At 45.0% G+C, this 14970-nt stretch overlaps 1 protein-coding gene across 6 annotated transcripts in view; it reads left to right on the top strand.

Moving 5' to 3' along the window:
- The first annotated feature begins 1345 nt into the window (after positions 1-1345).
- The window catches only part of PCDH7 (protocadherin 7), a 971513-nt gene continuing 957888 nt past the window's right edge, over positions 1346-14970 (top strand). For 4 of the 6 annotated variants that reach the window (XM_089678383.1, XM_089678384.1, XM_089678385.1 and 1 more), the window contains exon 1: positions 1347-5851. In XM_089678383.1, the coding sequence (XP_089534509.1) occupies positions 2777-5851 (3075 nt within the window). In that variant the 5' untranslated portion in view covers positions 1347-2776. Of the gene's footprint in view, positions 5852-14970 lie in introns of all 6 variants that reach the window. The other 2 variants (XM_089678381.1, XM_089678382.1) reach the window with 2 other exon arrangements.

The following is a 14970-nucleotide window of genomic DNA, read 5'->3' as shown; positions in this document are numbered from 1 at the left end:
ACAAGACAAATCTGTTATCAGTCAATATATCTATTGGCCTGGTCGATCTATCGGCAATCAATAGAACTGTAATGAACATGCTGTATAGGAAGGCACCAATTCTAATATCAAGTTAAAGATCTTTTATCAATCATTATATATATTGACAGCTCAGTCGATCAGCTATCAATAGAACTTGGATAAAGATGAGGGGAGCAATTCTAAAAAGAAAGATCTATTATCGATCAATATATCTATTGGCCTGATCAATCAATAGAACTGTAATGAACATTCTGTATAAGAACGCACGAATTGTAATATCAATTTAAAGATCTATTACCAATCACTATATACTGACTAACCAATCTATCAGCGATCAATAGAACTTGGGTGAACATACAGACATCAATTCTAGAAAGATACTTCTATCAACAGCCAATATAGCTATTGGCCTGATCAATCTATCAGTAATCAATAGAACTGGAATCAGCCTCCTGCAAATGAAAGCAGCAATCAGTAAAAGAGAGATCTATCTTCAATCAAATAGTCTACTGATCGATCCATGTACAATCAATCAATCTATATATTGATCTAGTAATATCTGTCAGCAGTGTTACATTGATCTGGAATAAGCCTCAGGCATGGCAGTGCAGCAATGCTACCCATCGGTCCCACCTGGCCACTTTCCTTCCCCATACTACCTACAGTACTTGGGCTGCACTGGAGGCTACCCATATTAAAATCGATCCCAAGCAGCATAATGTTCTTATTACCAATGAATCAATAATATCTATTGATCTATCAGCTGTCTCATTATGATGTGGGATGGAAGTGCAGTCAGTCTTTCCCTGGCCACATGCTAGATCTTGCCTGCATTCTAGCACTGAAAGCTATACAGTGTCTGATGACCCCCCTAGGAGTGCAGTGGTCCCCCCCCCCCCCAGTCTGTCTGTCTGCCTGCCATAGGAAGCAATGAGCAGCACTGAGGCTCAGCCTCCTTTAATAAGCACTGATTGAAGATTTGCTGTTGTTCCCATTGTAGTGGCCCCGGCAGTCTGAGCGGAGTGTGTGGCTGGGATTTGTCAAGTGAATGGTCTGGTCCTCCTTCCACTGAGCTCAGTGCTGCGTCAGGAGGGAGACTCCCCAGCACTCCGGACAAAACTTGCTGCTCCCGTCAGCTCATCCCAGCGGCTGATTGTAGGAGCTCGGCTCCCCCCTCCATCGATGACTCCCCGAACCTCTCCGAACCCCCCCGGCCCCCGAACACTGGCTTGCTGCTAACCTTTGACTTGCGGGGATCAAGTTCGGCTCTGGTTACCTGCATTGGGACAAGAAGGAGGAAGGGGGAGGAGAGCCGGGGGGTGGGGGGAGGGGAGAGACTGCAATATCATTTGTGAATCGTTCTCAGGGCTGCAGATACATATTGCTAACACATGCAGTGTGAATGCAGGTAGCACCGACTGCGGCTCCAACACTCACTGCAAGACACCCGCTCTGCCTCCATCACCGGGGAACGGGCGCACTACATGCCCGGGATCGTACAATACAACGTGTGGGGCGCCTGACATCACCGATCCCCGATCTGGATGGACTGCTGTGTGGCTGATCGCAGGCTGCATGGAGCTGTCATCCCTCCGCTGTCCCGGGAACTGAGGCACCGGTGACAGGAGCACCGCCCGGAGCACTGGGGGACATCACAGCCAAGGCTGGGGGGAGGACTGCTGATCACAACCGAACCGGCACTGCTGATCAGCACCAGAAACAGGACTGGGGGAGATCAGCACCACAAGGAGGACTGATCGTCACAACCAAGGCAGGAGGATTGCTGATCAGGACTTGGGGGGGGTGAGATCAGCACCGACAGCAGAGATCAGTACCGAGCCAAGGGGAGATCAGCACCGACAGGAGAGATCAGCACCGAGCCAGGAGCACCGAGGCAGGACTGGAGATCAGAACTGAGACAGAAGTGCTGCACTGCTAGAGGAGTACAAGACCACATCAGCCTCATAGAGGAGTACAGAGGACCAGCCGGACACAGGACTGGGGACCAGCACCCAGACAGGACTACAGATCAGCACCCATTATCAACACTCATCCTAAATAACAGATACTACCCAGAGAGGACTACAAGGATCACCCATTATCAGCACTCATATATTCTATACAACCCATAGAGGACTACAAGGATCACCCATTATCAGCACTCATATATTCTATACAACCCATAGAGGACTACAAGGATCACCCAGTATCAGCACTCATATATTCTATACAACCCATAGAGGACTACAAGGGACACTATCAACACTCATCCTACATAATATCTACCACCCATAGAGGAGTACAAGGGACCCCCAGTATCAGCACTCATATTATATACAACCCACAGAGGAGTACAGCTGCTGATCAGCCCCCATAGAGGAGTACAAGGGACCCCCAGTATCAGCACTCATATATTCTATACAACCCATAGAGGAGTACAGCTGCTGATCAGCCCTCCGTAGAGGAGTACAGGGGAGTATCCGCACTCATCTTGAACATTCTATATCACCTACAGAGGAGATCAGCGGCCAGTGCACTGCCCCGCTGGGGAGTAGGGGGGATCATCTGTCGGACTCAGTCCAGGAGCTCCGCGGTCCCGGGGATCATCTGACTGACAAAGGAGGTAGCGGAGCGTTATGAGCGTGTAACTTTACAGCGGGACACCAGCTTCCGATCCCCGCCGCTCCCCCCCCCCCAACCCCTCTCCAAAGCTCCGCTCTCCCCAGCACACCGCTCCGCGGCCGGCTCCGCAGCCATGAGGACCTTGTGGGGCTGTTGCGCGTTCCTGCTGCGGCTGTCGCTGAGCCTGGCCGCCTCCAACAAGCTGCTGAAGTACCGGCTGGCCGAGGAAGGGCAGCCGGACATCAGGATCGGTAACGTGGCTTCGGACATCAGCATCGTGGCCGGCTCGGGCGAGGTGACCTTCAGCCTGGAGTCCGGCTCCGACTTCTTCAAGATCGACAACATGACCGGCGAGCTGAGCACCACCGAGCGCCGCATCGACCGGGAGAAGCTGCCGCAGTGCCAGATGATTTTCGACGAGAACGAGTGCTTCATCGACTTCGAGGTGTCGGTGATCGGCCCTTCGCAGAGCTGGGTGGAGCTGTTCGAGGGCAGGGTGGTGATCCTGGACATCAACGACAACACCCCGACCTTCCCGTCCCCGGTGCTGACCCTGACGGTGGAGGAGAACCGGCCAGTGGGGACCCTCTACCTGCTGCCCACCGCCACCGACCGCGACTTCGGCCGCAATGGCATCGAGCGCTACGAGCTGATCCCGGACGCCGGGGAGAGCCTGTTCGTGTCCGGCCGGCGGGGCAGCGGGGAGAGCGCCCTCTACCCGGGCAAGAGGCGGATGGAGAGTGACGGCAGGAGCAGCGTGTTCGAGCTGCAGGTAGCCGACACCTCGGACGGGGAGAAGCAGCCGCAGCTCATCGTCAAGGGGGCCCTGGACCGGGAGCAGCGCGACTCGTACGAGCTGACCCTGCGGGTCCGGGACGGCGGGGAACAGCCCCGCTCCTCGCAGTCCATCCTCCGGGTCCTCATCACCGACGTCAACGACAACAGCCCCCGCTTCGAGAAGAGCGTGTACGAGGCCGACCTGGCGGAGAATAGCGCCCCCGGGACCCCCATCCTGCAGCTCAAGGCCACCGACTACGACGTCGGGGTGAACGGGCAGATCGAGTACGTCTTCGGCGCGGCCACTGAGTCGGTGAGGCGGCTGCTCCGATTGGACGAGAACTCGGGCTGGCTCAGCGTCATGCACAGGATAGACCGCGAGGAGGTCAACCAGCTCCGCTTCACCGTCATGGCCCGGGACCGCGGCCAGCCCCCGAAGACCGACAAGGCCACCGTCATCCTCAACATCAAGGACGAGAACGACAACGTGCCCCTCATAGACATCAGGAAGATCGGCCGGATCCCGGTGAAGGACGGCATGGCCAGCGTGGCCGAGGACGTCCTGGTGGACACCCCCATCGCCCTGGTGCAGGTGTCCGATAGGGACCAGGGCGAGAACGGAGTGGTCACCTGCACCGTGGTCGGAGATGTCCCCTTCCAGCTCAAACCGGCCAGTGACAGCGAGGGCGAGCAGAACAAGAAGAAGTACTTCCTGCACACCTCGGCCCCCCTGGACTACGAGAACGTCAAGGAGTACAATGTCATCATCGTAGCCGTGGACTCCGGCAGCCCCAGCCTGTCCAGCAACAACTCCTTACTGGTCAAGGTGGTGGACACCAACGACAACCCTCCCGTCTTCAGCCAGCCGGTGGTGGAGGTGGCCTTCCCCGAGAACAACGTGCCCGGCGAGAGGGTGGCCACCGTCATCGCCACCGACGCCGACAGCGGCAAGAACGCCGAGATCGCCTACTCCCTGGAGCAGTCGGTGGCCGGGGTCTTCTCCATCCACCCCGACTCCGGGGACATCACGGCCAACATCGTCCTGGACCGGGAGATGACCGACAGGTACGACTTCAAAGTGGTGGCCAAGGACAAGGGGCTGCCCATCACCATGCAAGGCACCGCCACCGTGGTGGTCCAAGTGGCCGACACCAACGACAACGACCCCAAGTTCATGCAGGACATCTTCAACTTCTACGTCAAGGAGAACCTACAGCCCAACAGCCCCGTGGGGATGGTGACCGTGATGGATGCCGACAAAGGTCGCAATGCAGAGATGAGTTTGTTCATAGAGGAGGACAATGGCATCTTCACCATAGAGAACACCACCGGCACCATCTGCTCCACCGTCTCCTTCGACATGGAGCAGCAAACTTCTTACACTTTCAAAGTCAAAGCCGTGGATGGTGGGGTCTCTCCCAGGTCTGCTACAGCCACAGTGTCCCTCTTTGTCATGGATGAAAACGACAATGCCCCCATCATCACCAGCCCCATCAACAGTTCCTATGCTGTGGTCCCCCCTTCCAGTGGTGTCAGGACAGTGGTTGCCACAGTGGTGGCCATGGACACTGACTCTGGAGTCAATAAAGAACTCAACTTTAGCATCATTGGAGGAAATCCCTTTAAGCTCTTCGAAATCAACCCAGCCAGTGGTGTGGTGTCTCTGGTTGGGAAGCTGGCCTCCAAGCACTATGGCCTGCACCGCCTAGTCATCCAGGTCAATGACAGTGGTCAACCACCACAGTCCACCACAGCCCTTGTCCATGTTTTTATCAATGAGACTGTCTATAATGCTTCAGTGGTGGATTCTCAGATTGCCAGAAGTTTGCATACCCCCTTAACCCAGGACATAGCAGGGGACCCCAGCTACGAAATGAGCAAGCAGAGATTAAGCATAGTGATTGGCGTGGTGGCTGGGATCATGACTGTCATACTGATTATTCTGGTGGTGGTCATGGCACGCTACTGCAGGGCCAAAAGTAACAATGGCTATGAAGCTGGCAAGAAAGATCACGAGGACTTCTTCACACCTCAGCAGCATGACAAATCCAAAAAACCCAAGAAGGATAAGAAAAATAAAAAGTCCAAACAGCCATTGTATAGCAGCATAGTGACAGTGGAGGCATCAAAGCCAAATGGGCAGAGATATGACAATGTGAATGAAAAGCTGTCTGACAGCCCCAGCATGGGGAGGTACAGAACTGTGAATGGAGGTCCCGGAAGTCCTGACCTAGCAAGGCATTACAAATCTAGTTCCCCACTACCTACTGTGCAGCTTCATCCCCAGTCACCTACTGCTGGGAAAAAGCACCAGGCTGTGCAAGATTTACCACCAGCCAACACTTTTGTAGGAGCTGGAGACAACATCTCAATTGGATCAGATCACTGTTCTGAGTACAGTTGTCAGACCAATAACAAGTACAGCAAACAGGTAAGCTAAAAGAAAATGTGCAATGCAATCAACCAAGTGATGTTCCTAGTTTTGATATGCTGTGAAAAAAAAAGAATATATATATATATATACACCATATGATGTTATGTCAGGTATAAACAGTTAAAAAAATTATATATATATATATTTACACCATATGATGTTATGTCAGTTATAAACAGTAAAAAAAAGAATATATATATATATATATATATATATTTACACCATATGATGTTATGTCAGTTATAAAGTTAAAAAAAGAATATATATATATATATATTTACACCATATGATGTCATGTCAGTTATGAACAGTTAAAAAAAGAATATATATATATATTTACACCATATGATGTCATGTCAGTTATAAACAGTCAAAAAAAGAATATATATATATTTATGTTTACACCATATGATATCATGTCAGTTATAACCAGTTATACACAACACTTCCATTTCCGTTAGAGCAGAAAGCCTATGTTGCATCCAACAGCCAATCAGTTTAAGGGGATTATTGTTTCATTTCCTCTTGCTTGCACAGGTTTTCTTGGCTTGGCTAAACAGGGCTCCTAAACTCCATTCATAATGTACTAACACAAGAATAGCCATCTTTATTCAAACCGTGAGACTGTCATTTTCAAATCTGATTGGACTTCACTGAAAACAACTGTCACTTTTATTTAAAAAAAATTGAGCCTCTGATCTGCATCCACTTAGCAGGAGAATACTGGAACTTCTTGCTGGTAACGTCCTCCTCTTCAGTGCACTGATTTCAGTGTGTTGAGAGGCTGAAGTGGTTGTCATCAAAGGGTTAATCACATACATTTGAAGCGTTTTAAACATCTCGCCTGCAGATGTGCCCCAGATCAGCTCCTTTGAGGCTGACGCAGAGAAAGGTGTAGATTTGTGCATTCCTAATGAAAATCTGCTTGAGCTGGAAATATCCAACTGGGTTACTGGGAGTATTAACCCCCCACCCCCCTCACCCCTTAATCTGATTGAATGTTTGAGGCAAGCCTAAATTTGCAAGGTTGTCATCATGCTTTGTGTGCATATTATTATATTTCTGTATGTACACGCCTACATACACATGCTGGGATTGTACAGCTACCATATAGGCAGCTGTGTATTGTAATAGTGTCATAATTAGCCCCGCTTCATTATTAGCAGACTACTAGCCCCTGTTGGATTTGGTTCCTATGAAATCACCAGGCAGAGTAATTATATTGAGAATTAAACGCAGCGATTCTGCATTTTACAGTAACTTGTAAAGGTGAAACTAATTTATCTAGTGTTAATGCAGCATTTGGTTAGCATGCTACTATCAGGCTGAACTCTGTCATTTCCCAAGCACTGAGAGAGCCTGGCAGCCAATAGAATGTAACACAGTGGTGACTTGCAAAGACTGGCAATAGCTCTGCAGGCTGATGCCACTAATGGAAAGGTTTGTGCTAGATATCTGATGGTGACATGACATCATATCATGCAGAGTTTTCATTAGACACAGGCTATGGAAACCAGTTTAATCATCGACCTCAGATCCGCATGCTTCAATGATAGAAAAATGATATCATATTAACCCTGTGCTGGAAAGAGCTATCGTGTCAATTCTATTAGTTTAACATGTATGTAGCCCAAATTTCCCATTGTGTTAATTAATAATATTCTTAAGCAAAAAGTTGTAAGGTCATGTAATTGAATGCAGAGATCTGCAGTTACCCATAGGATTCGAATCAGATATATGTCAGTGTAGAGAAGTCACAATTATGAAAGCTGACTTTTTATTGATCACTGTGGGTAGGCACATTGCTCTTTGTCATATTAAAGTGGTATTGAGCCCCAAAACAAAAATGCAATATATTTTAGTGTATCAGTCCCTAAATGTGGTGGCTGCATTAGTTTTCTTTTTTTATTTCACCTGGTGATCTGGCCAGTAACATACTCCCTGTCTTAGGCTGGCCATACATTATACAATTTGTTTGAGAATTTTGCTTCAGATTTACCAAAAACTATAGAATATGAGGTCAAACCTAAACAACACTTTCAATTGTATCCAATCAGGCAGGCCCTTGCGCTACATAGTTGAAGGTAAATCTAAAGGAATTTGGTCAGAAAATTGTATCGTGTATGGCCAGCCTTAGGGTATCTCCTTTGGACAGCAGTATTGTCAGTCTGGGGCAGGGGTAGTGTTGGATACCTTAACAAATTTAGATGGTCTCTGCAATCAAATTAAAGGTCAATGCACACCTTTTCATTCAATGTACACCTGAAAACGCAGAATACTCCTAAAAAACGCCACGTTTAGGTGCATCAATGTGCGTTTATGGATTTTTTAAGTGTATATCGTTTTTTTCTGCCCTAAAAAAAACTCTCAAAAATGCATTTGTGATGTTTTATTTTTCTTCCTGCCTCTAAACGCTCCTCTTGAAATATGCCTCTAAACGCCCTAATGTGTATGGACACATAGGATAACAATGAGCTGCTGTGACAGGCAGGAGAAAAAGAACCCAAAACGCCTGTTGAAGCAGCGTTTTTCAAGCATGGTTTGCATGGGCCCAAAAGCTGAACTCCAGCTATCACTTTTCTTTCTTTTAAAACAACAGTTTTTTTTTCCTTTGGAATAAATGTTTTACATAAATTAATAAGGCTCCCTTCATGTCTTGTGATTTGGGATGGCGGATAGAATCTGATGATTCTGCCTGTCATCCCAAATCATATAGTAATCGCAGCACAACGGTCTGCATGCGTTTGGGTGCCATTATCTTTCTATGGCACCCCAAACGCGATGTGATTCTGCCATGATTATTACACGACAGTATCGCTTGGCAGTTGCTGCACACTGCACTTTTACAAATCGCTTGCACAATTCCCAACACGCACATTCCTGAAGAAATGGCTGTATGTGTAAGCAGGTGCTGCAGCAACCATTAGTTGGAACCAAAAACAGTCATAGCGAGAGGACGTCACCAGCACACCATAGATCTCCAAAATGGGTCCAAAGCTTTAATCAGCACAGCTTTTGCTGTAATAATGTGATTTCTGAATAAAGCTTTGGACCCATTCTGGAGATCTATGGTGTACTGGCGACATTCTCTGGCTTTTACAAATCGCGTGAAGCTGGTCCCCCGAAAAGGAGCAGGAGCTGCTTTTCAGGTGACAAACATGCATAGGGCAGCCCATTCACTTAAATGTGACATGCAGAGTCTCGTGAAACGCGCTATGTCAAAATCGCATAATGGGTACGCTCATTCTCACCAGCCTATAATGTGATCTGGGCCTAAAAGCTGTCCATGGTAGGCACCCCTGTCAGTTAAATGTTTCTCTCATCCCTCTAACTGCCACTTTTGCTTGATCTGTTAAAGCGAGTTGAACAATAACAGATTTATTGGCAGGACCACCAGGTGAAAATAAATGAAAAAAGCCCCCAAAAAAGAAAACTAAGGCAGCCACCTAAGAATTAGTAAACTGCAATATACTACATTTTTATTTTGGGGTTTAACGCTGCTTAAATTGAAGAACTTTCAGACTTACTCAGTAAGATAAAGAACAATTTACAAAGTGCAGTAACCCATAGGAACCAATTAGAATTCATACAATCAATGGCTGGTGGCTGCTATTGGTTACTGTATTTTGCACCTTCTTTTGCTCTTTTCCTGTTGGAGTCTCTTCCAGTATGCGTAGCACTGCATGGGCTTATGTGTGCTGATGTCATGTTTTTCTTGGCAGAATCCTATTTTCTATCCTTGTCCTGAAAGTCTGCTCTTTCACCCCCAAGTCGTTGCTGCTAGGCTAGACATTTGTTTTTCTATCAGCCAACAGACAGACAAAGGCACTTTTGGTATGCTGCATTTGTCTGCTGTAGCAATGAGGCAAAACAGTAACCAGAATTGTGTCACTGACATTTCCTTACACAGCCATCATGGTGTGTGATGGTAAGTCAGCGGCTATGGTGGAGAAATGTCGCACAGTCGGGCTTATTTATTAAAGCAATCCAAAGAGCCATGAGGCTCCGTAACCCATGTCCTATCGGATCTCTGTATTCGGGAGAAGCGTGGATCATTGTTATTCCATGGTCATTCTTTGCCTTTGCCTTAATAAATAAGGACTTTGGTTTTCAGTTGTGTTTTATTTGCTTTTGTGATGCCTGTCTAAGAATAAATGTTACACAATAATTTATTTTTATTATGAATGCAACTTTCCAAAAGGGAAAACAAAACAATCATATTACAAATAATGTTTGAAGTGTATCAGCATTGCACAGAATTCTGACAATGCATTTTTTTTAGTGTTCTAATTCTATGTATTTCCTTGACATTGGCTGCACATAGAGCATCTTGATTTAATATGTTTGTATAGACTCCTCTGAAGTCTAGCAGTTTGTCACATGAAACTTTGTAGCTTTTAAGCAACATTGTTTATTTTAGGAAGTAACTAGTTGTATATCATTCTAATTACCTGTAATTGATGTGTGTGTGTGGCTTTCCTACTAGCAGGGGTTATTTTTTCATCGCTATTAAAAGATACAAAAACAAGGGAAAGAGGAAGATTGTGTAACTAATTTGTTATGGTTATTTTAAAAATAAATTTGGTTACATCATGTATACAATGAGAGCTAGTGTAAATGGGCTTGGGGTGCTGTGCAAATGTGTTTGCCATGTGTTTGCCTTGCATTCACATTGCTGGGAGAATAAAGCACAAACCAATGTCAGCCCCAGAATCCTAGATACACTGGTCCTTAATAGTATAGGGCCTTATTATCATTTCCAAAATAGGAACCGTTGCCTGGGGGAGATTTACAAAGAATCTGGTGTAGCAGTGCATGGTAGCCAATCAGCTTCTAGCTTCAGCTTGTTCAATTAAGCTTTGATAATAAAACCTGGAAGCTGATTGGTTTCTATGCAGAGTTGCACCAGATTTAGTAAATAACTCCCATAGCGACCAATTACATTATACTCTTTTTACAACTGTCATTTTTTTCATTGAAGGATTGAATCTGATTGGTGGCAATGAAACAACACAGACAGTCCTTATTACAGAGAACATTTAATGCACTGGTCCTTAATAGCATAGGGCCTTATTATAATTTCCAGAACAGGAACCGTTGCATGGGGGAGATTTACGAAGAATCTGGTGCAGCTGTGCATGGTAGCCAATCAGCTTCTAGCTTCAGCTTGTTCAATTAAGCTTTGATAATAAAACCTGGAAGCTGATTGGTTTCTATGCAGAGTTGCACCAGATTTAGTAAATAACTCCCATAGCGACCAATTACATTATACTCTTTTTACAACTGTCATTTTTTTCATTGAAGGATTGAATCTGATTGGTGGCAATGAAACAACACAGACAGTCCTTATTACAGAGGAGAACATTTAATGCACTGGTCCTTAATAGCATAGGGCCTTATTATAATTTCCAGAACAGGAACCGTTGCATGGGGGAGATTTACGAAGAATCTGGTGCAGCTGTGCATGGTAGCCAATCAGCTTCTAGCTTCAGCTTGTTCAATTAAGCTTTGATAATAAAACCTAGAAGCTGATTGGTTTCTATGCAGAGTTGCACCAGATTTAGTAAATAACTCCCATAGTGACCAATTACATTATAATCTTTTTAACTGTCATTTTTTCAGTGAAGGGTTGAATCTGATTGGTGGCAACGGAGCAATACAGACAGTCCTTATTACACAGGAGAGCATTTAGTGCAGTGGAACATTTACTGTACATTCACTAGTAGCCTAGAAGGATTAGGTGGTAATTTGTGAAAGCGTCTGATGAAAGAATTTGTCACAGTCGGTCTGTGGGTGGTTATTTACTAAAATTGCATGGTGCAAAGTCTGGTGTAGCTCTGCATAAAACCCAATCAGCTTCCAGGTTTTATTGCCAAAGCTTAATTGAACAAGCTGAAGTTAGAAGCTGATTGGCTACTATGCACAGCTACATCAGATTCTGAGTGCACTCGTTTTAGTAAATCTCCCCCTGTGTGTTATGCTGGCTATACATTATACAATTTTCTTGAGAATTTTGCTTTAGATTTACCAAAAAACATATAATATGAGGTCAAACATAAACAAAATTTTCAATTGTATTCAATTAGGCAGGCCCATGCAGTACAAAGTTGAAGGTAAATCTAAAGGAAATTGGGCAGAAATTGGACAGAAAACTGTAAGACAATTGTATAGTGTATGGCCAGCCTTACATAGAACAACCAGTCAGATTTTTTTAGAACATTATGGGAAATCAAATGGGGTGGCTTGACTGACTACTATGAAGTGTTGTATTCAGAGTCTTGGGGGTTGATTTACAAAAACTGGGGCATGCAAAATCTGTTGCAGCTGTGCATGGTAGCCAGTCAGCTTCTAATTCTAGCTTGTTCAGTTAAGCTTAACAATAAACCTGGAAGCTGATTGGTTTCTGTGCAGCACTGTGTCAGATTTTGAACTTTCCTTTTTTTTAGTAAATCAGCACTCATGGTGTTTTTTTACCTGGTTCAAATCAGCATAGTGCGTTTTAGGCTCACTACCATTGAATTTTATAGAACATGCATTTTGATGAAATCATATCAAAGATGCAGCATGCTGGACTTTTTGTTAGTGCATCGCACCTAAAACGCACAGATGTGATCAGGGCCTTAGAAGGAAACATGGCTTTGGCAATGCAAACTGGGCAAGAAAATACGTGGGGGTTGATTTACTAAAGCTACATAGACTGTGCACCATACAAGGTGCAGTTGCACTCTGCAAGTGCAATTGCTCCTGAGCTTTGTAAATGAGATAAAGTTTCACTTTGCAAGGAATACCCAATCACATGCAAGGAAATTTGAAAAAAAAGCACTTTTTCTTGCACATGATTGGATGATGGAAGTCAGCAGAGTTTTGCTCATTTATTAAGCTCTGGAGCAACTGCTGTTACAGAGTGCAACTGCACTTTCCAAAGTACACAGTCTTTTTGCGTTTAGTAAATCAACCCCTTACCTTAGGTTCACACCTAAGCATTTTCTGCAGCGTTTTGCAGAAACGCACTACAATCCATTTAACATGGTTTCCTATGAGACATGTTCACATCTCAGCATTTCACCCGGTTTATGTGTTTTTTGGAAAGGGTCAGGGACTTTTTTTAATGCAAAATGTTGCGTTTTCGATTCTATAGATTTCAATGGAAACGCTGCAGAAAAGCATGTAGTGCATTTTTGCTGTGTTTTTGCTGCATTTTGTATGCGTTTTAAATTTGCTTAGCAATAAGAAAAAAAACGCAAAACATCTGAAAAACACAGGTGCAAAAACGGAATGCAGAAACTAATCAAATGCAAACTGCATAGGTGTCAGCTTAGCCTTAAAGCTTAGATCCTCTTGTTGTCAGAACTACAAGTCCCAGCATGTCTGCTAACTAGTTGGACATTTGCTGAGACTTTGTCTATAGATATAATGTACGTGTGAGCATGCCAACACATAGATGATAATCACCAGACCGACAGATAGATCTAAAGAAGAACTACACTGACTTCTACAGGATGTACTGCTTATATTGTTGCTGCTTGTGTCCAGCTATGTTATGTCTGTGTCAGCACTTCTCATGCATATTGGATACAGAGGCATGCAAGCTAAATTAATAGGCACATGCAAGCATGCGTTGGAAAGGGCCTTGACCTGCGTGGTAATGGTGGAAGCTGATACCTAGTGCCATTAGTTTAATTAGACTAAGTAAGTGATACATCTTATTGACCACAATATCAGAGGTCAGGGAAATCGTTTCCATTTACAAAATGGTGTATCACAGGCCGTATGACAAACATTTGTAAAAGAATATGCCGTCTGCAACCAGATAGTAAGATTTCTTGTCAGCGGATGCTGTAACACACAAATGTGAATGTATAAATACACCCAAACAGGAAAAAAATATATATGTGGAGACAGGCTACTGTGTGCAATACAAGCAATACTGATTAGGACATTCACGACGCACATTCTTGTTTACTGTCCCAGCAGTAACACTGTGTTCTGCATGTTAGTGATCAGCTGTACTGCAGTGTTGGTCGTGTCGTTCTTGTGGATATCAGAACCATCAGTATTACACATAGAACAATACAGAGTTCTAAATTAGTATACAACTTAAACCTGGATGTCTGTGCATTCCTCATACTGGCATGGCTGTATTCTGTGCAGCTTAAGAAAACTGAAGCAAAAGAATGGGCCGTTCACACCTAAGCGTTGTCACTTGTCAGATGAGGCTCAAAAAAGTATATGAGTTTATTTGGGGTAGAATCACACGTTATTGGTCCTTGCTGTATTCACATCTGTGCAGTTTGAATATAGCTGGCCATAGATGGGTCAAAATACATTTGGTTCAGCAGGGACAGGCTGGATTTTGATCTATCTGTGGGCAGGTTTGGTTTATAGTCGATTTCTTGATCAGCTTCTGTACAACCAGCCTGTGGAGCTCTTGTCACTCAATCAGTGCCACCGGCTATAGGTGTCCGTTTATGAACCAGCGGTAATAGATCGCTGCTCAGTTCTCCGACATTCTCAGAGAACACAGTTCTCCTGTGGATGCCTTTTATGAAGCAGTGTAGATCAGTTCTCCAAATGAAGGGAGAATGATCTACAAATGCTGAAAAACGGTCTACAAATGCTGGAAAATGGCTGATTTTACTATAGATTACAGTAAAAGATCAGTTTACTAAGCAGAGGTAAATTATCGCTGCTTAGTTTGTGGTTAATAGGATTCTGGGCTGGAGAATCTGGAGGGAGAACACAGATCTCCAGTGAAGGGCTGAACATGTTCTCCGCTGATCTCCTGAGTGTCATAAACTGTGAATGACCAGAGAATAGCTGCGATCCTCAGAATCACAGCTATTCTCTGTGTCATAAATGGACCTCTAAGTTGGTAACACCGATCATTGTATTCTGACAGCAAGGAACTCTCCCCACTTTCACAATACAATAGCTTTGTGTGAAGGATTTTCCTATCGACATCGAGAGTGCTGATGGGGGAATCAAATACATTTTCTATTCAACCTGCTGGTTGAACAAAAAAAATCATCTATGTCCTACCTTACAGGTGTTTTAGGTTGAGTGCTTTTGCATGCATTTAAGCTCCAAGGAACAGGGCCCTCCTATCCCTCTTATAT

Source organism: Staurois parvus, unplaced genomic scaffold (assembly GCF_062004578.1).
Source record: "Staurois parvus isolate SC_StPar_1 unplaced genomic scaffold, SC_StPar_1.0 ptg000204l, whole genome shotgun sequence".
Taxonomy (NCBI): domain Eukaryota; kingdom Metazoa; phylum Chordata; class Amphibia; order Anura; family Ranidae; genus Staurois; species Staurois parvus.
Note: the sequence above shows the minus strand (reverse complement) of the source record. Positions and strands in the feature narration are given on the sequence as shown.